The sequence below is a fragment of the Pseudonaja textilis genome, chromosome 1, assembly GCF_049901715.1.
Source record: "Pseudonaja textilis isolate UNSWEBS1 chromosome 1, rPseTex1.2, whole genome shotgun sequence".
Taxonomy (NCBI): domain Eukaryota; kingdom Metazoa; phylum Chordata; class Lepidosauria; order Squamata; family Elapidae; genus Pseudonaja; species Pseudonaja textilis.
The window spans coordinates 420,845-442,193 of NC_141990.1; the positions used below are offsets into that span (position 1 = coordinate 420,845).

Sequence of the window (21,349 nt, forward strand, 5' to 3'; positions counted from 1 at the left end):
CCTAACAACCCCGTGCTGACTTCTAGTTATTACTTTACTTGTTTCTAGATGTTGGCAGATCTGTTTTTTTATTATCTTTTCCAGTATCTTCCCGGGTGTTGATGTTAGCCTGATTGGTCTGTAGTTTCCTGGGTCTGTTTTTTTCTCTCCTTTTTTGAAGATGGGGACCACATCGTCTCTTTTCCAGTCCTCTGGGAGTTCCCCGGTGTTTTTTGAAAGATATGGTGCAGCGGTTCTGAGATGACCTCTGCCAGCTCCTTTCAAACTCTGGGATGTGATCCATCAGGCCCCGGTGATTTGTGTTCCATCGAGATCAGACAGGTGTTCTCTTACTGTTTTTTTGCTTATTTTAACTTTTATTTCTGGTCTGTCTTTCACAGTTTTTGGTGGGTTGAGCTATAGTTTCTTTTTGCGTGAAGACGGATGCAAAGAATGAGTTAAGCAGTTCTGCTTTCTCTCTGCTGCCTGTTACTTCCCTGCCATCTTCTCTCTTTAGTGGGCCGACTGTTTCCTCGATTTTTTTTTCTTGTGATTTATATGTTGGAAGAAACTATTTTTTATTATCTTTGACTTTTGTTGCAAGTCTTTGTTCGTTCCGAGCCTTTGCTATCCTGACTTGGTCTTTGCAGATTCTGGCTATCCTGCTGATATTCTGCCTTAGTTGTACGTCCTTCTTTCCATTTTTTGTCCTTGTCCTTTTTTCCTTTCGATTTCCCAGAGAGATCTTCGTGCAGCCATGCTGGTTTCTTCTTGGGTTTCTTGTTTTTCTTTCTCAGTGGTATTGTGAGGCTTCCGGAGGGCAACGTCCTGGCAGCTCCTCAAAATTAAGTGTGTGTGTGTGTGGGGGGCTTTGGCCAAGGCAGACGCAGCCGAAGCTCCGGGGAAGAGATGAAAAAGGGGGTGGGGGTGGGGGTGGCTGTCGTCACGGTAACTGCCACAAGAGAGACCGGCCCCTCACAAGCCCCCTGGATCCCGAGAAGCGGCCCGTCTGGTGCCACCAAGGAGGAGCCCCAGAACCGAAGTGCCACAGAGCTGCCTCCTGAAGCAGCCTGCAAGACAGCCCCTCCCACAGGCAGCGCCACGAGCCCCAACTCTTGGGGTTGGCGGGAGCCCCCCGCCCCGCCGGAGTGGAAGACGGGAATTCGCTGCCTCTGCAGGGGAAGATGGGTTGGCCTCCTCCTGCCCCAAAGCCCCCGTCTGTTTATTTAGGTCATCAGTCGACCAACTGGTAGGTGGTCCTCAACGCACGACCACACTGAAACCCCCTCAAGTTCCAGTTGCTCAGTGAATTTGGCCACACTTGGTCAGGGAAGCCCTGCAGTCGTTAAGTGAACTAGGCGGTCTGGCTTGCCCCACTGACTTTGCTGGTCATCAGATGGTTGCAACAGGGGACCAAGTGACCCCCCAGGAAGCTGCGACCGTCATAAACACGAGAGAGTTGCCGAAGGCCTGAGTGGTGATGCCCTGACCCTGGGGGTGCTGGCAGGTGTCCCAGGGCCAGCCGAGCACCCCCTGCCTGCGTGGCCCCTCCGTCCCTTCCAGCGCCCCCTCCCCCGCCTTCAAGGGCAGGAACCAGAAGGAGCAGGTGTAGGGTTCGCAGGCATAACCCTCGGAAGCAGGAGCCCCCTCGCCTCCCTTCGGCTGAGGCAACCGCCACGCCCATCCGGCTCCGGCTGGGCTCCCAAGCTGCCTTTTTCAGGCAGCCCCCCCCCTCCTCCTCCTCCTCCTCCCCCCCGCCTGGCCCAAAGGCCCGGCTCCTCCAGGCGCAGCCCTGAGGGAAAACCTCCACTTCCATCCACATGGAGCCCAACGTTTCTCCTTTGCCCCATTTTACAGCCTCCCTTGACGCCGTTGTTAAGTGAATCGCTGCAGTTGTTAAGCCGGCTTCCCCCACTGACTTTGCTGGTTGCCAGAAGGCCGCCAAAGGGGACCGCGTGGCCTCCCAGGATGCTGCGACCGTCACATACATGGATCAGCCGCCGAGCGCCTGAGCTTTCATCACGTGACCCCTGGGGAGGCTGCAGCTGTCGTAAGTGTGAAAAACGGTCACAAGTCACAGGAGAGGATCAAGTGGGGGCCTCCGCAGGCAGGAGGAGGAGGCCGCCAGCGTCGCTGTGAAAACTGCTTCTAAAATGCCCTCAATCCTCGGGGGGGGGGGGGGGGGGCATCTACGGCCACTTGACCACCTGCAGACTCCGACTCCCAGAATCCCTCAGCTCTGCCGGCCCAGGAATTCTGGGCGCTGAAGTCCCTCAGGTGGTCAAGTGGCCCTAGATGCCCCCCCCACCTCCAAGTCAAGCCTGGGGCCGTTTTTATGCCACCTGCTGCCCCCCTCCGGCCCACCAAAGGAGCCTCCCCCCACGGGAGCCCCAGCGTCTCCCCACAGGTGCCAGGCTGGAGGCTCAGGCGCCCAGGGGCCCCTCCAACCCTGCCGGGGCTCCCGTTCCAAAGGGAAGCGAAGGGAACTGCCCCCCCCCTCCCGGAGCGCACCGGAAATTCGGTCTGTGCACCCTCTCTGGTGGGGGGGGGAAGAGGGGCCACATAGCCCCTCCAAGGGCCCTTGGGAGGGGGCCACCCACATGTCCTGGCCTGGGGGGCCCTTAGCATTGGCCGTGCGTTGCACCCCTGCCCCCTTGGCTGGCCAAGCCCCCTGCGGTCTCGACACGCCTGGGCGAGACCTGGTAAGGGGGGAGGGGCTGTTCTTAAGGAGCCCCAAGACCTGCAGCCCCTTTGCTCAGCCTGGGAAGCCTCAGGGGACCCCAAAGGGACCCGCAGCTCTCACTGGGGGCAGGGGAACTCAAGAATTGGGGATGATCCGGGGGAACGGCACACGCAGGCCCCGCGGTGGTGGCCCATAAACGGATCTTCTTCCTGCGATTCACACAAACCATAATCCAATCAGGCCCTAAAACGGAACAGCCTGCCCGGGACGGGTTTGATTCGCGCAATTATAAAGCAAGTTATTAAAGCACTGGGGGGAGGAGGAGAGGGGGAAAGGAAGCCCCCGAGTCCAGATTGGAACAAATTGGGTGCAGATGGGTGGGGAGGGGCTCCTGCTCCCCCCCGAGATGCCCTGCCGCAAACGGCCCGGCTTCAATTAGCGAGCTTGCACACCACCAGAACGAGACGCCCCACTTCCCCAAAATGAAGCCCCCAAAGGAACATTCTCCACGCATCTGTGGTCGGAAGGCAGGGACCCCTCCCCTCCCCTCCCCCTCGGCAGGCCAACGCTCCCGCTGCCCAGATTTCGCCCGGCTGCTCTCGCTGCTCGGGGGAGGCCGGGCTGGCACATGCCCGCCAGGACACAAGGGGTGCTGAGCGATGGCGCCGCCGCAAGGACACCCCACCCCCCCAAAATCTGGCAGCCCTCTGGGAACGGGTGGGGCCCTGGCCTGGCCGGGGGGGGGGGAGCTGCCTCCTCAGGAGCCATGGGGTCCCTGGCAGAGGACCCGGGGCAGCTGCCTCCCAGGATGGAGGGTCTGCTGCCAGCAGGGGCCACTTCCAGACTGAGAGCAGGAAGGGGCCCTGGAGGCCTTCTAGTCCAACCCCCCGTCCTGCCCCATTCCGGACCAATGGCCGCCTGGTCTCTTCTCAAGACCCTCCAGGGTTGGAGCCCCCACAACCTCCCGGCTGCTTCCTCCCTAAGTCACCTTCCCTCCGTTGCTCCTTCTCCTGCCCTCCTTGACCCCCCCCGCTCCTCTGGGGCAGCCCCTCCAGTATTGGAAGATGCCCCCCCGCCCCCCCGGTCCTTCCTTCCTCTAGACCGGCGTCCCAACTCCCGGAACCGTTTCCGCTGGGGGGGTCTCACCCCCCCACTGGAGGTACCGAGGGGGGAGGGGCTCTTCTGGAACTCTGCCCATGCTCTACGAGGGTGGAAGCCCGCGCAGCCCCCCCCCCCCCCGGCCAGGCCTACCTTTGGGCTGGGAGTTGTGGACGGCAAACATGTTGATGGCCGTGAGCTGGAGGAGGCGGCTGCTTCCGATGGGGGGCTGTGCTCCAGCAGGGCCTGGAAGGCGGCCAGGACTTCGGCTGCCACAGCCGGGAAGGTCTCCATCCTGAAGGGCGGGAGGGCAGGCCAGTGAGCGAGAGGCGGGCGGGGCCCTCCAGAGCCCAGCTAGCCTGGCCTCCTCCAAAGAAAGCGGGGAGTGGGGGGCGAGGTTCCCAGCCCATTTTACAGAGAGAACCTTTCCGGTAACGGTGAGGAGGGGGCTGGGCGGCTTGACTCCTTCCCTTTCTCGCCAGGCGCCCCCCCAAGCCCCCCCCCTGCAAGCTTGGGCCAGTCTGGGGGGGGGAGAAGCCTGCAGCCCCCGCGGGCAGAGCTGACTGATGGGACCAGCCCGCCTGACGGAGGGCCAGAGGCCTGGGCACGGACGGCCTCCAGAGAGTCTTCCTTCCAGGGGCCACGGGAGGAGGAGAAGGGGTGGCGGCGGTGGCGGCGGTGGCAGGGGGGCCGCCTGCTCAGCCTCGCCCACCTCAGGCAGCGGGGGGGGGGGCAGCTGCAGGGCAGGGCGGGGCAGGGCAACCGGGGACCCCGCGGTTAGGGCTTTGCCACCCCAGCTGCCCTCCTCCACGCAAGGGTCCTCTGTGCCCCCATGCCCCGGAACTGGCCCCGGGAGCGGGGTGGGCACTGCAGAGACCCCAACCAAATTCTGCTTTTGCTTGTTCCTTTAAAAAAAAAAAAACTGTCTCTAGGGCGTGGAGTCCTCGACTTACAGAGCCCAAACATTTCTATGGCAGTGAGGGAGTGAATTTTGCCCTGTTTTATGGCTTTGTCACCGCAGCCATTAAGTGGATCTCTGCAGTTGTTAAGGGAGCCACGTGGTTGTTAAGTGGATCTGGCCTCCCGGCTGGCTTTCATTTGCCAATCGCACAAGGGGATCCATCACCTGACCCCGGGACGGCTCAACCGCCGTGGGCCCCTGCCAGCTGCCAAGCCCGTTTTGATCAGGGGCCCATGAGGCGGCTGCAACGGCCGTAAGCGAGAAGAACGGCCATAAGTTCCCCCTTTTGGCTGCCGTTTCAACGGACCGGTCGCCCAGCCGGCGGCCTGGAGCTGCCCAGGGCAGAACCGGCCCAGAGCAGGGCCTGGCCCGCGTTGGAAGGGGACCGGCCGAGGGGAAGGGGGCGGGCTGGGAGCCGGCCTGGCACGAGGGAGCGAAACAAGGCCAGGGACCAGATGGGATTCACCTGAAGTTTGGAGAACGGCTGATCCTGGGACAAAAATAAATCTCTTTTGAAGGCCAAGACATCTGTTCCAGAGGACTGGAAAATACCAGGCTGACTTCAGCTTTCGGGGGAGGCCGGGGGAGGGGGGGAGGGAGGGGGGAGGGCAGGCTCATGTCAGCTTCATCCAGCTTTAACCTCCGAGGAGCCGAGAGGGAGGCTGGAGAACCACCATCCAAGATGGAGACGGAGGAGCCGTGCCGGGAATGAGGCCGGGGGGTGAGGGGGCCTTCCCCAAGGGACGTCCCGCTTCTCTGGCCAGCCACCCTGCCCTGGACATTCGGACCCTGCCGGTGAGGGCCGAAGGGGAGGGGTGGGGGCCGCCTGGGCAGCTGCCCGGAGCAGAAGGCCCTCGCCCGGAGACCCAGCGCCCAACCAGAGGCTGACCAGGGGGACAGCCGGCCTCCTCGGGATCCCAGCCTCTGGGAGGGATGGCATCCGAAAGGCACCGCACGATTTCCATGCTAAGCCAGGCTGAGAAGCCCCACGTCCAGCCCACACGTGGACAGGCAGCGTTGGGGGGCCTGGGGACCGGGGCGGACCAGTCGGGGAAAGGCCAACTTCTTCGTGAATTGCACTGGTTTGGGAAAACCACCCCGGCCTTCGGTCACGGGGGGAGCAAAACGGTGCATTTGTGTTTGACCTCTGGAGAAAGCGAGCCTGGGGCCGGGTGCATTTCAGGGGTGGGGAGTGGGGGCCCCTTTGGGACCGGTGGACTCCCAGGACTCATGAGCCAGCCGGGCTGGCTGGAGGATTCTGGGAATCGAAGTCCACGGGTCTTTCCTGTCTATGGAGATCCTCCATCGCTGGGTCACGGCTGTCCCAAAGGGGCTTTTTCCCCCAGGAGGCAACCGGACTTCGTCACTCCTGAGGTTCTAAAGAACTGAGGAAGCTCCTGGGAGGAGAAGTGAAATGTCTTCAAAGGAAACCGGAAAGGCCCGTTGCCTCTTGGGGAAAAAGCCCCTTTGGGACACAACAGTTCCGAGGCTGGACTCCCCTGAGGCAGGCTCTCCTCCTGCTTGAGCCGAGGGCTGGACTGGAAGACCTCCCAGGGCCCCCACCGGCTCTCTTATGCTGTTACCCAAGGGGCTGGTTTTGCTCTGAGCCAGCAGAGGAGCTGCTGCTGCTGCTAGGCCGAGCGCTGAGCCAGCCTGAGAGGCAGAGCCGGCATCCCCCCCCCGCTCCCCCGGACCCCGCAGAGGAGGAGGAGGAGGAGGAGGAGGAGGAGGAGGCCGGTCATTCGCATCCCACCCTGTGCCCTCTGTTCCAAACACCAGCCCAGCTGCTCCCGGGACTGGATTCCAGAAGGGCTCGTAATGGAGGCGAAAGAAAACAAACATCCTGCAGCCTTACCCAATCCTGGTAAACAGCTTCCCATGAGCCTGGAGAAAGCGCAGGACGAACCTTTTGTTCAGCTGCATGGGAAAAGAGAGCGGGGGGGCAGGGGGGCGGGAAGGGGGGCACGAAGAAGAAGACGAAGACGAAGATGGGAAAACGAGCCAGGCCCGCTTGCTCCCTCTTCCTGCGAGCAACCGCGCAAAAGCCGAGAGGGTCCCGGGTGACCGGAGAGCCTGGCCGGGGACGAGCGGGTGGGGCAGCAGATGGGAACTGACCGGCCGGGCCCTGGCCTCCAGCCTCCGGCCTCCAGCCTCCCTCCCGGGCCTTCGGGGGACGGGGGACGGGGGGCCCTGCCAGACAGCTGCGGAGGGAGCTGGAGGAGGAGGGCGGGGTGGTGCCAGGGCCCCCTCTGCTGGCGGGCGGGGCCTTTGCAGCCAGGCAGGGCCAGAGGCCGGGGCATCGCAGGGTGGGTGGGTGGGTGTGAGGCCCCCAAATGCTCAGAGCCTGGAAGGCAAGCGGGGGAGGGAGCTCCTTCTGCCTTGCCTGGGTGCTGCCCCCCAGCTGCCACTTTTAGGAGGCGGGAGCCCCTGGCTGCCCCGGATCCGCAGAGTTGGCGGCCCAACGGAAAGTGGGAGCTCCCCCTCCGGGAAGGAACCCCCCACCAGGCAATTGGAGCCTCTGAGATAATGTTAAACTTTATTCTAAGGTTTGCCAGGGACGTTTCATCCCTTCAACGGTTCTACCCCCGATTCTATTTCCTGGCCACGCGGAGCGGTCGGAGAGCCCAAGTGCAGGGACACCCCAAGCGGGCCCCCACCCCATGAGACCCCCAACCTCCCCCGTGGGCTGGAGCTCAACTGCCCCCTCCTGTCCCGTCCTGCCCCCAAACAACTGGGCCCGGCTTCCGGGAGGGGGGACAGGGGGCTGGATCAGGATCTTAGGGGTCCCAGTTCTGCTGCTGAGCCCCTCCCCCCATGACCCCCAGCCCCGAAACCGGCTTCGCTTCCTGAGCCTGGCTCCGTCCCTGTGCAGATGCCCCCAACCCCAAAGGGGCTTTCCCCCAAAAGGCAGCTGGACTGCCTGGATTCCCTCTCTGAAAACCTTTCGCTCCTTGGAAACCCCGGGAGGGTCCAGCTGCCATTTGGGGAACGGTCCCCCGAAGCCGCATTTCCCAAGCATCATTTTGGGGGCCAATCTCCCTCCAGCCCCCGGAGACTGGGCCAGCAAAGGCAGCAGTTCAAAGCCAGCAGGGCCTTGTGGGGAGGGGGGACGGGGACGAAGCACCCCAAGAGGGGAAGAAGCCCGCGGGCGTAGCTGCCCTCTCCCCTGGCCCCGGGCCGGCTGCAGAACTCCTCCCCCGCCCCCCGGCGAGCGCCCTGCAGATGACTCAGCCCGTGCGTGACTCACCTGCCGGGCCGGCGCTGGGAACCTCCGGGCCCGGCTGCCCACAAGAGGAAGCGGCACCAGCCCACGGGCACTTCTGCAAAGCAGCCCAGCTCCCCCCCCCCCCCGCCCTGCCCTCGCCGTGACCCCGGGCGGAAGCTCTCTGCGGCCCAGGCCTGCTCGGGGGGAATGGGCAAGGCAGGGCTCCGCCAGGGCCCCCAAGAAACTGTGGGCTCCCCCTCGGGAGGCTGGCGAGCGGCAGGCAGCAGAAGCCAAGCCGGGGCCCAACCTGCAGCCGCCCAGATGGCGCCCCTGGGAGACCCTCCCCGTGCCGAAGCCGAGGGGGAGGAGCAGGCCGGCGGGGGGCCGGGAGCCTCGCCCTGCACCCTTCCCCACCCTGGGCATGGGGCGGCTCCCACCACTCCCCAGCCACTGGGGGATTCTGGGCCCGGACGACCCCCTGGCCAGAGGGGGCCCCGGGGCAGGAAAGGCGGGTCTGCTGGCCCCAGAGGCCGGGGAGGGGCCCTTGGGCGCTGGGGCCCCGGAGGGGAAGGAGCCCCGGTGGCCACTCTGGAGGGGGCCGGGAAAGAAGCCCTCCCCTCAGGGAGCTGGAAGCAGTGCTGGCCGCCGGTGGGGGGCGCAAGAGGTGCCCTCTGCAAGGGGAGGGGAGGGGAGGGAAGGGGGCCTGTGGGCCCTGGGTGCCCCTCCCCATGAGAGCCCGCCTCTCCCCAGTCTCAGGCCGGTCAGAGCCACCGAGGGGGCTGCCAGGGGTCAGGAGGCGGCCTGGGAAAGCTTCTAGTCCTCATGAAAGTGGGGGACAGGGACCGGGGGGCAGGCGTGCGCCTGTGCAGGGGAAGGGAGAGGCCTCTCGCCCAGGCCGCCTTGGGAAACAAAGCGGCCCCTTTCCCACCGGGGCCCCTTCACGTCGTGGCCCCCCCAGCCCCCCCTTGCCTGCAAACCCTCCTGGGAACGTCACCCCGCCTTGCGAGGGGCAGCAGAAGGTCACCCGGGGGAGGGGAGGGGCTGGAGTTTTGCGGTGGGGGGAGCTTCCGTTCCCAGCAGGGGCTCCGGCAGGCCAGTGCGTGCCCTGGGTCACGTCCCCGGCCGGGGTGTGTGTGTGTGTGTGTGTGTGTCTGTGAACGGGGCCTGTGGTTTCTGCCTCTAACCAGCCCCCTGAGCAGCCTGGCACCCGCCGCTTCCTCCAGCAGCAACCCTCGCAGCCGGAAACGGAGCAGCTCACCTCCGGAGAAAGCAGCTCCCGGGTGGGGGGGGGGTGACCCAGTCCTGAAGGCCCCCAGGGGGATCTGGCGGGGAAGGGGGGGCCCCGCTGCCTCTAGCCCCAGGAGGGTTTCCAGGGACACCCACGGGGGCTGTTCCTCTGCAGCGAAGCCCCAACCGCTCGGGTCTGGGGAGGGGCCACACCAGGAGGACTCCAGTGGGGCCCAGAAGCTTCCACCATTCTCCCCCCCGAAACCACGCCGGTGCCTCTGCTTTCTTCGCAGCAAACCCCCAACTCAGCAGAGACGATGAGGACAACCCTGGAGGGCGCAGGGCCCCACAAACCATGGTTTGTTGACTGAACCACCCAAGGGCTGGCCTCACCCGACTCCCTGGGGGCTTTTCCGGAAGTGGGCAGCCTGGGTGCCCTTTTGAAGGGGGGGCCTTGCAGGGCCCCCGAAGGGCGTTGGCTTCTTTTTCAGAGATCAAAACTTTGACAGCGGGGGCGGGTGGGTGTCCAGGCCTGGCTGCTTGGAGACCGGGGGCTTCCCCTCGGCTGACTGGGGAATCTGGGAGTGGGAGTCCCCTGGCCCTCAAGAGGCCAAGGTTGGACACCCTCCCCCGAGATGACAAAACTGCCCCCAGATCTTAAAGGCCCCTCCAGGAAAGGCGGCTTGTGCCAGTTCCCAAGGCCTTCAGGGCCCCAGGGAGCCCCCACCCGCATCCTGCCGTCCACGTAGGAGAAAGACAGGACCAGGGAGGGCAGGGCCTGCCCGACTGGCACCCAGCCCCCCCCGCCCGCTGCCCCCAACCCAGAGCCGAAAGCCAGGGCTTTCCCCCCACCCGCCCATAGCAAGTGGAGCAGCGCCCCTGGTGGCCTGGTGAAGCACCGCACCCCGCTCACCTCGCTGGGGCTGAGGCTGCTCAGGCCGCCGTCCTGCTGGGGGTCCCGGCTGGCCTCGGGGTCCTGGCCGGAGCGCGGGTGGGAGGGGTGGATCCAGAGCTCCAGGCGGGTGGCGTCATCCCCGGAGGGCCGGAAAGCCGCCTTCTTGCTCCGTTGGCTGCCCTCGGCGGGGCTCTTCTGCTCCAGCTGCTCCGCCTGCGGGGGCGGGGGGCTGTGAGGACCTGGGGGGCTAAGCAGGCCTGGCCAGCAGCCCCCGCCCCCTCCCCCGGTACCCACCTTGCGCTTGGTCTCCTCAAAGAGGCTGGTCAGGCTCTCCTTGGCCGTCAGGATGGGGTTGCTGGCCGCCAGGCTGCGCATGTAGTAATAGACAGCGTCCAGTTTCCTCCTCTGGGGGGACAGAGAGGGGGCATCAGAGGGGGGGCACCCAGACCCCCCCCCTGATGCACCGGCAGTCCTTGACTTACACCCGCTTCGTTCAGTGGCCCTGGAAAAAAGGGGCTTATGACCATTGCCCACACTTATGACCATGGTCACGCGACCCAAATCTAGGGGCTTGGCCACTGACTCGCACTTGAGACGGTCCCTGGGATCCCGCGGTCCCCTTTCGAGACCTTCTGCCCAGCAAAGCCAACGGAGCAGCCGGGCTCACTTAGCGGCCGTCTTACTAACCTAAGAGGCGCAGGGATCGGCTTCGCTTTTGCCGCGAAAAGGCACAAAAAGAGGGCAAAACTCGCCTAGCGCTTTGCTCACTTTATTGCCAAAATAAATCCTGGGCTGAACTGTGGTCGTAAGTCAAGGATTCCCCGGGCCTGAGCCCCCCAGCCCGGGGTCCCGAGGGCCCCTGGCCAGCCCAGCAGCCCTGGCTCCCCCCCCCCCCCCGCTTACCGTGTAGACGGCCAGGAGAGCCAGCTGGTTGTAGGGCCGGCCGTTCTTGGGGGCGATGTGCTGGGCCTTCAGGTACCAGCTGGGGGGAGAGAGAGAGAGAGGGGGGGAGGGGAGCAGCTGGCAGGAGCCACTCTGAGGCCATCCATCCCTCCCTGAGGTCCTTGGCTGCTGCCTGGGCAAAGCGGAGCCCCCTCCCCTTCGGCCTTTGCCCCCCGTTCTTGCCCTGGCTGGGACCGGGCGCTGCCCGGGAGGGTTGCTCCTTTGCGGGCGGCTGGCCGGCTCCAGCCCCAGCTCCGCCCTTCCCCCACGCTGCCCAACCGCTCCAGCCGATCCCCTGGCAGAGGTCAAGCCAAGGGGCACGGGCGCTCCTGGTGGCTGACCATCCGCCCCTGGCCAGGCCCCGCTTCCCCTCCCCTGCCCCCCTCCCTGCCCTCTCCTGGGTGGGGTGAGCTAGCCTGGAAAAGCCAAGGGGGGAGGCGTTTGTGCCACCCTCCCAGCAGAGGAACCGAGAGCCCCTCCCTCTCGGATTCCAGGACTGTGGAACTGCTATGTCCCTGTGAAGGGGGGGGCAGGGGGAGGGGGGAGCCTTCCTGCCCAGGGAAGCACAAAGGGTCTTCCAACCTTCCTCCTGGGGAGGGTCCCTCCCTCTCCTGAAGGGGAGGGCAGGCCGGGGCTCCCTGCCCGCCGTGCAGCAGCCTTAAACGCTGGGCAGCTGCATCCAGGGGAGCCTCGACTTACGGCGAATCCCTGAACCGGCATTCTGAATGGAGCGGCTTAACGGCCCCTCCTTGGCCAGCCTAGCTGTGCCGCTTGGGGACCCCCCACACCCCCAAGCCCCCCGCCCGGAGCCCTGCCCTACCTGCGGGCCTTGCCGTAGTTGGCCGTGTCGCTGCCTTGTTCGCGGTACCTGCAGATGTCGCCCTGGCAGATCAGGCTCCTCTGAGCGCTAATGAGGGCGTATTTCACCTGGGGAGGGAAGAGCCGGGAGCCAGCTTGTTGGGGGGGGGGGCCCTAGAAGACCCTTCCTCACGGAAGGCCGGGCCTGTCACCCACCCCCCCAACCCGGAAGGAGGGGCTGCCCCTGGGGAGTCGTTTCCGGTGCCCGCAAAGCCTGCCCCCCGCAGCCCCCTGGGTGCCCCCTCCCCTGGGACCCCCGCTCTCACCGTCTTCCGCAGGGCTTGGTGCGCACAGCCAGGCCGTCCATGTAGTCCTCTAGCTTGAACTGGTAGGTGACCTGCAGCTTGTGCAGGAGGCCATCGAAGAAGACGGTGCCCTGGAGGGGGGAAGAAGAGCCGCAGGGCCACGGGGAGAACCCCGGGTTAACGAGAGGTCTTCTAGTCCAGCCTCCCCCCACCAAACAGAAGAGACCCTCTACCACAGGAGAACTTTAAGATGTGTGGACTTTAATGCCCCAAAGTCCCCAGGAGACTTAAGCGGCTCCAGGGCTGGGCCCCTCGACCTCTCCCCTTCCGGCCACGGAGCCTCCCAGAGGGAAGCGGCTCCTACAGGTGCCCCCGCCCGCCCCCCGCCCCCTCACCTCGTCCAGGATCTGGAGCAGCCTGGCCCGCATCTCCGGGCCGCTCTCCCCCGAGGACGGCGGCTCCTTCAGCAGCTGCCGGAACTTCTCGATGACCTGGTAGAAGGCGTTCTTCCAGAGCAGCTGGTCCACGCTCTGCGCGTCGGCCGCCTCGATGTCCGTCAGCAGGCAGCGCTCGTACAGCTGCAGCATCTCTGCCCTGCAAGCCGACCAGGGCCAGCCCCCCTCAGAGGCAGCCGTGAGCCCCCCCCCACGAGCACAGGGAGGGGAGGGGAGGGCGGCGGGTTTTAAGAATCCAGGGTAGACGATAGGCCTCCACTTACGATGGTTCGTTTAGTGACCGTTCAAAGGTACAGGGCTTTTTGGCAGAACGAACCGTCGTAAGTGGAGGACTCTTGTACACCATGGATTCCTAACAGCTATCGCATCTTTGTGGCTTGGGGGCCTGGCTGGGGGGAGGGGCCCAAGGGGAACGGGGCAAAACTCACTTGACTGTCTCTCTTAGCAACAGGGAACCAGGGTACAATGCTGGCCTTAAGCTGAGGACTACCTGCATTTGGATTGGGGGGCGGGGGGGCTGAGAGACCCACGTCTCAGAATATTCATGAACCGGCAGGGACACGGCAGCTGGCTCAGCCAAGGGGAGCGGAATGAGAAGCGGGAAGCGGCCCAGGCGCCTAAAGCGCTGGAGGGGCTGCTTGGGGTTCTGCCTGCAACTCTCGGCCACGTGGGGAGAGCCGGCCTGGGCACCGGACGCTGAAGGGATCCTGCTGAGTCAGTCATTGGGGGGCTTTCTGAACCTCTGCTGCAAACACTAACAACACGCCAGACCCCCACCGTGTCCCCATCCCCTCCGGACCCCCGCTTCCTCTTCTCCCCCAGGCCAGCTCTCCCCTCAGTACCCGGCTCCCTCGGGCAAGAGAGCCCCCAGCACAGGTGCCCCCTGCCCCCCGCCCCCAGCAGAGCCGCCCGCTTCCCCCTTGCCCACCTGAGGACGCCCATCTTCTCCAGGCCCTCCGGACTCAGCCGGTCCCGCGACAGGAGGTTGCTCAGCTGCTGCTCCAGGTGCCCGGCCTCCCGCAGGGCCTTGCCCAGCTCTTGCTGCTGCGGCGGCTGCGGCTGCTGGGGGCCCTTCTGGTGGTCCCTCTCGGGGCTCAGGTGCTCAGGGGGGAGGCCGCCGGGGCCCCCACCCCCACAAGGCTCGGCCTGCTTGGGGTAGCCGGCGGGATAATAGGCCGCAGGGTAGACCTCGTTGCCAGTGCCCACCGGGTAGGGCAGGGGGTACCCCGCGTAAGGGTAGGGGGCCCCTCCATAGTAATAGGGGTTGTCTGAGTTCTGGAAGCGGTAGTAGGGGGCCTGGGCCTGGCGGGGCTCCCCTCGAGGCACGGCGGGCCCCTCATCGTCCGTGTCCAGGAAATGCAGCTGGGCCCCGGGGCTCTTCAGCGCCGGCTTCTGGTCCGGGTTGTTGGGGTCCCAGAGCCGACGGGACGTGCCCCCCCGGCTCCAGCCACGAGGGCCTTTGCCGCTGCCGAAGAGGAGCCGGGCCCCTCCTCCATGGGGGGCTTCGGGGGACCCTGTGCCACTGGGGGTCAGGTCCGTGTTGGCTGGCAGCACCAGGATGCCTCGGCCCCGGTTCTGGGGCTTCCCTTCCCCGGCTTCCGCGGGGTCCCTGGGGGTGGCCCCGGAGGGCCTGCCGCCCTTTCGCCAGTCGGGCTGGGAGGCCGCGGAGGCCCTGCTGCCCCCCTGGGCTGCTCTGGGGTCCAGGCCCCGGCCAAGCCGGCCGTGCTCAGGGCCCCTCCTGGCCTCTGGGGCCTCCTCGGCCCTGTCCTCTTCCAGGGAGTCGGTGGAGGAGGCGGAGAGCTGCTTCTGTGGGCGGGGCCTTTCCGGGGCCTTCCGCCTCACCTCCGCCTCCCCCGGGAGCCCCTCTGTGCTATTGTTGCTGCCGGCCGAGCTGGTGCTGCAGGTGCGGTAGCGGCTCCGACGCTTGTCCGACCGGGAGTAGCGCTTGGGGGGGCTGCCCTTGCCCTGGCCGAGGTCATCACGGGCCCTCCGGGGCCGCTCGGCCCGCCGGCCCTTCTCCCCCCTCCCTGGCTTGGCCCCTTCCTGGCTCAGCTGCCCTCCGTCCTGGTCGCCTGGCTTCCTGGGGCCGCTGCCGGGGCCCCCGGCCTCCTTCTCGGACTCTGCCCCCCTCTCCTCCTTCGCGGGCAGCTCCTCCTCTCCCAGGGGGGCAGCCCCCGCCTCTCGGGGCGAGGCCTGCAGGCGTTTGCCAGGCTGGTAGATCTGCTGGTCGGGCTTCTTGGCCCGCCGGATGATGCGGGGGCACCAGTCTTCGGGGTTCCCCCCACGGCCCTGCGAGGAGGAGCCGCCGCCTTCCAGGAAGCCGTTGGGGGGCTGGTCTTCGGGCGGGGGCTGGGAGGGCAGGGCCTCCTCCCTGGGGCCCGGGTTCTCCTCCTTGGGGCCCTCCGTCCTCGGAAGCTCCTGCTTCGCCGGGCCGGGCTTGCTCCTCAGGCGGGAGAGGCCCGGCTTGTAGATCTCCAGGTCCGGACGCCGGTTGTCCTTACGATGCCGGGGCTCCTTCATGGTCTCTGCAGAAGGGGAAGCGGAGGAGCAGGGTCACCCCCGGAGCCCGTGTGGGTGTGTGCGTGTGTGGGTGTGTGTATGGGGTGTTTGAGAAGAGTGGGGCTCCCCAGGCGGGGTGAGGGAGGGACCAAGGCATCTCTGCCGTTAAGCAAAACTGTCACTAAACGGGAAGCCATGGGGCTGCACTTTCCTTAGGCACTGGGATAACTAGCCAGAAGAGAGAAGGAGGGATCACACCACAGTCAGCAGGGAGACGGAGGAGGGCTGGGTGGGCCCTTGCCTTCCCCCACGGCTGACTCTCCCCTTCCCCTCCCATCTCGGCAGAGGTGGGGGAAAAAGGCGACCCCCCCCCGACCCCCAGGACAGGCACAGGACCAGGCGTGGTGGCTACAGGGCCAGTCGCGTGACCGAGCAACTTTGCAAAGGCCCTGAAGGGGAGCACGGCTCACAAAGCATTTTTTTAAAAAAAAAACTCCAGCACTGTCGTAACTTCGAACGGTTGCTGAATGAGGCAGTCAGAGATTGAGGTCTACCTCCAAAAGTGTTCGATGGACCGAAGGGATGACAAGACTTTAGGAACGCAAAAAGACAGGAAAGATCCAACCATAAAAACTGCTTTTAGAAAAGAAATAAACGGATCGATTGAAACAACAGCCAGAAAATCAAAGATAAACCGGATATCAAGTTATGAAGAAATAAAAGGCACTTTTTCTTTTCACTAAACGCCATTTGCCTGTCCGTGTGTGTGTGTGTGTGTGTGTGTGTGTGTGTGTGTCTGTGTCCCGCATGTAACCAACATCGCAGATTCTATAAGTCTGTATCACCGGGGGGCTGATGAGAGCCCCTCTTTTTAACACAGAATTTTTTTTATATCTCCTGTTAAAATTTGGAAAGAAAAAAAAAAAAGAAAAAAAACAAGCAAACCACATCAAACGGTCATTAAAAAACCTCCACGCTTACACAAAATAAGAAACGACAGACAGAGCGTCAACGCTAAAGTTCAACCTAAAAGTCCCCATTTGGGGGCCCGGCAGGAGGGCTTTTTCTGTGGGGCCTTCCCTGCTTTGCCCCCAAAAAGGGAAGAGCCCCCCACTCTTGAGCCCTTCAGAGGGATGGGGACCACCTGGGAAGGCTTGGCAGCCCCCGGTCCCCTGGATTTGGCCCATGAATACCCCCGGAGCCCCCCGGTGGCTCCTTCCAGAGAGCCAGGACAGACCTCCTCCTCCTCCTCCTCCTCCTCCTTCTCCTGGGGAGCGCATCCTGTCTGTGGCCGGGGCCTCCCACCGCTCAGCTCCATGGGCCATGGCCAGCCTGTGGGTTGCAGCCCAGAAGACCCAGCCTGCCCCTGGGGAGGCCCTGGTGGGCTGGCATCGGAACACTGGCAGCGGCTCCCGTGACGACCCAGAAGGCCCACGGAACAGCCTGGCTTCCTGGGAGCCGGTGGGGTTTGTGTGTGTGTGTGTGTGTGTGAAGAGAGAGAGAGAGAGAGAGAGAGGTGGGCATATCCTGGTGCCCGGGTTTCTGACCCTCTGACTTAGGAATGGGGGAGGGGACACTCCGAGGGCAGAAGCTTTGGGGGGGTCGTTTTTCCCCCCTCCTTTCTTCAAGGCCTGCCCAGGGGACCCTGCTGCCCTCCCGGGGTCAGCCGATGGCCCAAGCGAGGCCTGCCAGCCACACCCACCTGGGTCCAGGCCTGTGGCGGCCACGGCTCCACCCTCCCACAAAAGGCCGGTGAGACTGGAGCCCCGGGGGCAGCTCCGGGACTTGCTGGGACTTCCACCTTTCCAGCGGCCCCGTGCCCCTCCCCCCCGCCCTGGCTGGCGGCTCCTCCGCTCCGGATGGTTCTGCATGGGGGGGGGGGCTTCACCTGAGAAGGAGGCCTTCGGTCAGCTCTCTTCTCCCTCGGCCCTTCTGGCTCCTAGCCCGGCCTTTGCCATCAACCTCGGCCAGCATGCGTGGTGGGGGCTCCCCTGCCCGGCCTCTCTGCCTTGGCCCAAGAGGTTCCCCTGCCCGCCTCCTTCTAGCCCCCAGCGGCCTGCGATGCCTCCTCCACCCCCGGGCTGCGGCTAGAGTGCCTGCGATGGACAGGAGGGGAAGGCTGTTTTTCTCCATTGAGAGCAGCTCCTCGTTCTCCACCCAGCCCTTCTGCCCGGCAGCTTCAGGGTCTCCATTGCCTTGGGAAGACCACCCAGCCACCCCCTGCGGCCGACAGGTTCGATTAATCAGGAAGAGTGATTCCCACCCCCCGCAATGCTAATTATGGCTATTATTAATTTTAAACCATGGGCAGAAGAGGAGAGGCCCCTGGCTTAGCTCTCTAGGAAATATCCTAGATAATGAGGGAGGTATCTAGGAAACATCCTCGTGCTAGAAATATCCCCGCTTCCCAGTATGATTTGATTGCTTATCTAGTCCCCTATGACCATCACAAAGTGTTGTAGCTTATGATTCTTGAGGAATTTCATTTTTTTTAAACGTACATACGCACCAAAGACAAATCCCTTGTGTGTCCAATCACACTTGGCCAATAAAGAATCCTATTTGAAGGACCTTCGGTGTCGAGGGAATATATTTCGAATAGATTGTTATTAGGGACCCAGGGACCCCTCTGAGCTGGGATCCGGCTGAGGCTCGTGGACTTCAACTCCCAGAAATCAACAGTCAGCCAAGACTTGGGGAGTCCGACTCCCAGGGAGTGGAAGTCCACAAGCCTCACAGTTGCCAACGTGGGGCAGCCCTGCTGTCAATGAACCAGAAAACACGGGCAGGGTAGATCCCTCCCTGTCGCCCCCTGGGCGGATCAAAGCGCTGGCCACACCCGGAGCACCCTCGGCCCCTGACCAGGAGCCATTTCTAGAGATTTCTAGAGAGGTGAGCTGTGTCTAGACAGCCGGGGGAGCGTCACCCGAAGGGGCGAGAGGGAGGCCCGGCGCACAAGATGTAATGGAGCGGAACCAGCAGGAAACAGAGAGCGAAACCTCCCGTTTTGCATAGAGGTGGCTGGGGGGGGGATTACCAGAAGGGCCCCACAGGAAAAGCTGAGAGAGCAAAGGGACCACAAAGACTGAGCTTAACCAAAATAGATTCCAGGGGTTAAAAGAAGGTCAACAAGGAGGAGGAGGAGGAGGAGGAGGCGGCCAGCTCAGCGTCCAGGAAGACAGAAAGGCTCTAGTCTTCCACAAGAGCAGAAGCTCCGGATCGAAACCCAGCCGGAGTCCATGCCTGGTCAGGCCTGCCATCTTCAGTCTGCTTGCTTCCCTGGCATCCTGCCCAAAAGTGCAGGGGAGGGGGTGAGATTGGGGAAGTGGGCAGTGGGCATGGGGAGGAAAAGGGCTGTGTACGTGCGTGCGTGTGTGTGAGACAGGAACCAGAGGTGTTAATCTGGAATAACCCTGCTGATCAGGGACGGAGCATGAGAACGGATGGGGTGAAACCCCACCAAAGAGATACCTAAACCTCAAAGCTGCTGCCAAAAGCCCCAACCCCAATGCTATTGGACCCCGATGGGCTGGCCCAAGGGGGAGAGGCCCGGGAAAGGGGTGGGGGGTGCAAGCTCTCAATGCAAGCGTTCAGGTTCTTGTTACTGCCTGGACTGAGTCCAAGAGACCCAACGGACTAGAAGGGGTTTTCTTTCCAAAGGAACCAAGTCAGGACCCAGAGCATCAAAACTTCAACCTAATAATAATTTAAGCGCACATGCAGCCCAACTCCCAGTGATTCAGGTGATGTATAAATTTAATTTATATTTTATTGGTATCCTACATTAGATTTAAAAATAATTGAAGGCGGCGAACATATTTGACACACGAAACGCCTAGAAGGAAACCTCCAAGCTCAGAGGAGCACCAAGGACCCCACTTTTCAACCCCACTGATATCCAAGGCAGCTTCCTCCTTCGGCCACAAGAGCCCTGGGTTGGGCTGACAGAGCGACTTAATGACCGGGCCAAGAAAGGTCCTAAAATGGGTCAAAACTTCCTTAACAGAAATTTTGGGCTCAATTGTGGTCATTAAGTGGAGGACTAGTGGTCACCATCTAGCTCTTCCCCTCCTGGGCCATGGGCCAAGACCGTGGATGAGCCCATGGTGGTTCTGAGCAGGTTTGCTCTCTGGGGTGACCCTCTTTGGTTACATGGGCTCTTTGGACTCGCTTAATTTTTAACTTCCATCGGGTGTATTTCCACCGCCACAAATTGTGAGGGGGGGTAGTTTTACAAACCCCTTCACCCAACCCATGCCTATTCCAAGAGGTCTTCCTGTGGTTCTTGACCAAAATGGGACGGAGGAGCAAGCGGGTTGCCTCGAGATTCAGCTTTGGGTCTTATACATTAACGAGCGACTGAGACGAAAAGGTAAGAGGTTTGCTGATCACAGTTAGAAATTATGCAAAACTGGGTTAAATAATATTCAAGAGGATTAGAAAAATCAAGATAACTGGGGAAAAAAACGAACAAAATAAGATGTAACATTCAGATTGAGTGTTCTGAATGCAGAGATGAGATGTGACCTGGTGGGGACGTATTAGATGTGAAAATGATGCCGAAACTGTAGTTGATAAACTGAGTGTGAGTCAAGAGTATTCCTTGGCTTCTGAAACGGCAAATAGAATTCTAAGTATATCGAGAGTCAATTCCAGGTACACCAAAATGTCAATTCCAGGTACATCAAATACACAATTCCAGTTACCTTAAAACAGAATTTCAGGAACAATAAAGACACAATCCCAGGTACATCAAAGTGTGGTAGTCAAACTATAAGAACCAACTGTCTATGGAGAGTCATCCAGGCCATGGTTGTCCCAAAGGTGCTTTTTCAAGAGGCAATTTTAATAAACCAGAAAGTCCAGTTGCCTCTTGCAAAAGCACCTTTGGGAGCAAAAGAACCAGGTGTTCCATTCGATGTATCCTTGGTTCAGATCCCACCTCAACACAGGGCTTGATTCTTGGCATGCAACAAGAAACTCAAAAGAAATTGAGACATGGAGACGCTGGAAAGAGTGCAGAGAAGAGCAACCAAGATGATTAGGGGACTGGAGGCAAAAACATATAAAGAACAGTTGCTGGAACTGGGTATGTCTACTCTGATGAAAAGAAGGATTGGGGGGGAAATGATAGCAGTCTTCCAATATCTCAGGGGCTGCCCCAAAGAAGAGGGGGCCAATCTATTCTCCAAAGCACCTGAGGGCAGGACAAGAAGCAACGGGTGGAAACTAATCAATGAAATAAGCAACTTAGAACTAAGGAGGAATTTCCTGACAGAACAATTAACCAGTGGAACCACTTGCCTCCCAAAGTTGCGAATGCTCCAACACTGGAAGTTTTTAAGAAGAGATTGGATCACCATTTGTCTGAAGTGGTATATAGGGATTCCTGCTTAAGCAGAGGGTTGGACTAGAAGACCTCCAAGGTCCCTTCCAACTCTTTTATTCCATTCTATTCTAAAGGAGCACAGGTACCCAGAAAGGCAACACTGATTATTAGGATATGAGGTGCTGAAGGTACCAAAAGGAGATTCTGTACCTGGACATGTGTGACAACACACAACTTCTCAACTATTTGAGGATTGTCACGCTTTCTCTACTCTCTCTCTCTCTCTGTCTCCTAAAGAGGCAGCTCAAAACAATCGTTCCGGGAAGCAGCTTCAGCAAAGGCCAGGAAAGATTCCTGAGATCAGCACCAACCAGGAGGGACTGGAGGTGGAAGGGGGGGCTCCCCTTCGTCAGAGGGCCAGCCCCTCCCTCCACCCCAAATACTTCGATGCTCGTGTTACTATTTATTATGTCAACTTCAAGACCGTCCAGCTCCACCAATTGCAAGGAGAAAGAAACAGCAAACGTGCCAAGAGACCAGAGCCAGAGCAGGGAAGGGGGTTCCTTTCCACCCATGGCCACTTCAATGGGGAATTCTGGGAGTTGAAGTCCCCGGGTCTTAAAGCGGCCAAGGGTGGACCCCCCCCCCCAGCCCAGGACCTGAGAGGGAAACCAGGTTTAGACAGATAGAAAGGAGACCCCAGAGGGGGCGGAGGGGGGGGGGCAGTCGCCGCCAGTCTACCTGACTTCTTCGCAAGGGGTTGGGGCAAAACGAGGACTTCCGGGAGCCCCCATGGCGGAAGTCCCCGGGTCCCCTTAACGGACCGGCAAGGCATTGTGGGAACTGTTGTCCGGCCCAGACCGAGAGGAGGGAAGGAGCGCGCAGGCGCGGGGCGCGCGCAGGTGTTCCGGGAGGAGGGAGGGGGCACCAGCGCGCCACGCCCCCCCACCCCCCCCGTTACACACTGCTCTGA

At 62.1% G+C, this 21,349-nt stretch overlaps 1 protein-coding gene across 1 annotated transcript in view; it reads right to left on the minus strand.

Annotated features, from left to right (window-relative positions):
• Nucleotides 1–21,349, minus strand: part of SMG6 (SMG6 nonsense mediated mRNA decay factor) — a 52,737-nt gene that overhangs the window by 31,166 nt on the left and 222 nt on the right. The window contains 11 exon segments of the mRNA XM_087923820.1: nt 3,914–3,991; nt 3,994–4,055; nt 6,577–6,638; nt 10,067–10,261; nt 10,343–10,453; nt 10,952–11,030; nt 11,811–11,917; nt 12,115–12,125; nt 12,128–12,224; nt 12,489–12,687; nt 13,477–15,073. Coding sequence (XP_087779946.1) covers nt 3,914–3,991; nt 3,994–4,055; nt 6,577–6,638; nt 10,067–10,261; nt 10,343–10,453; nt 10,952–11,030; nt 11,811–11,917; nt 12,115–12,125; nt 12,128–12,224; nt 12,489–12,687; nt 13,477–15,073 — 2,598 coding nt within the window.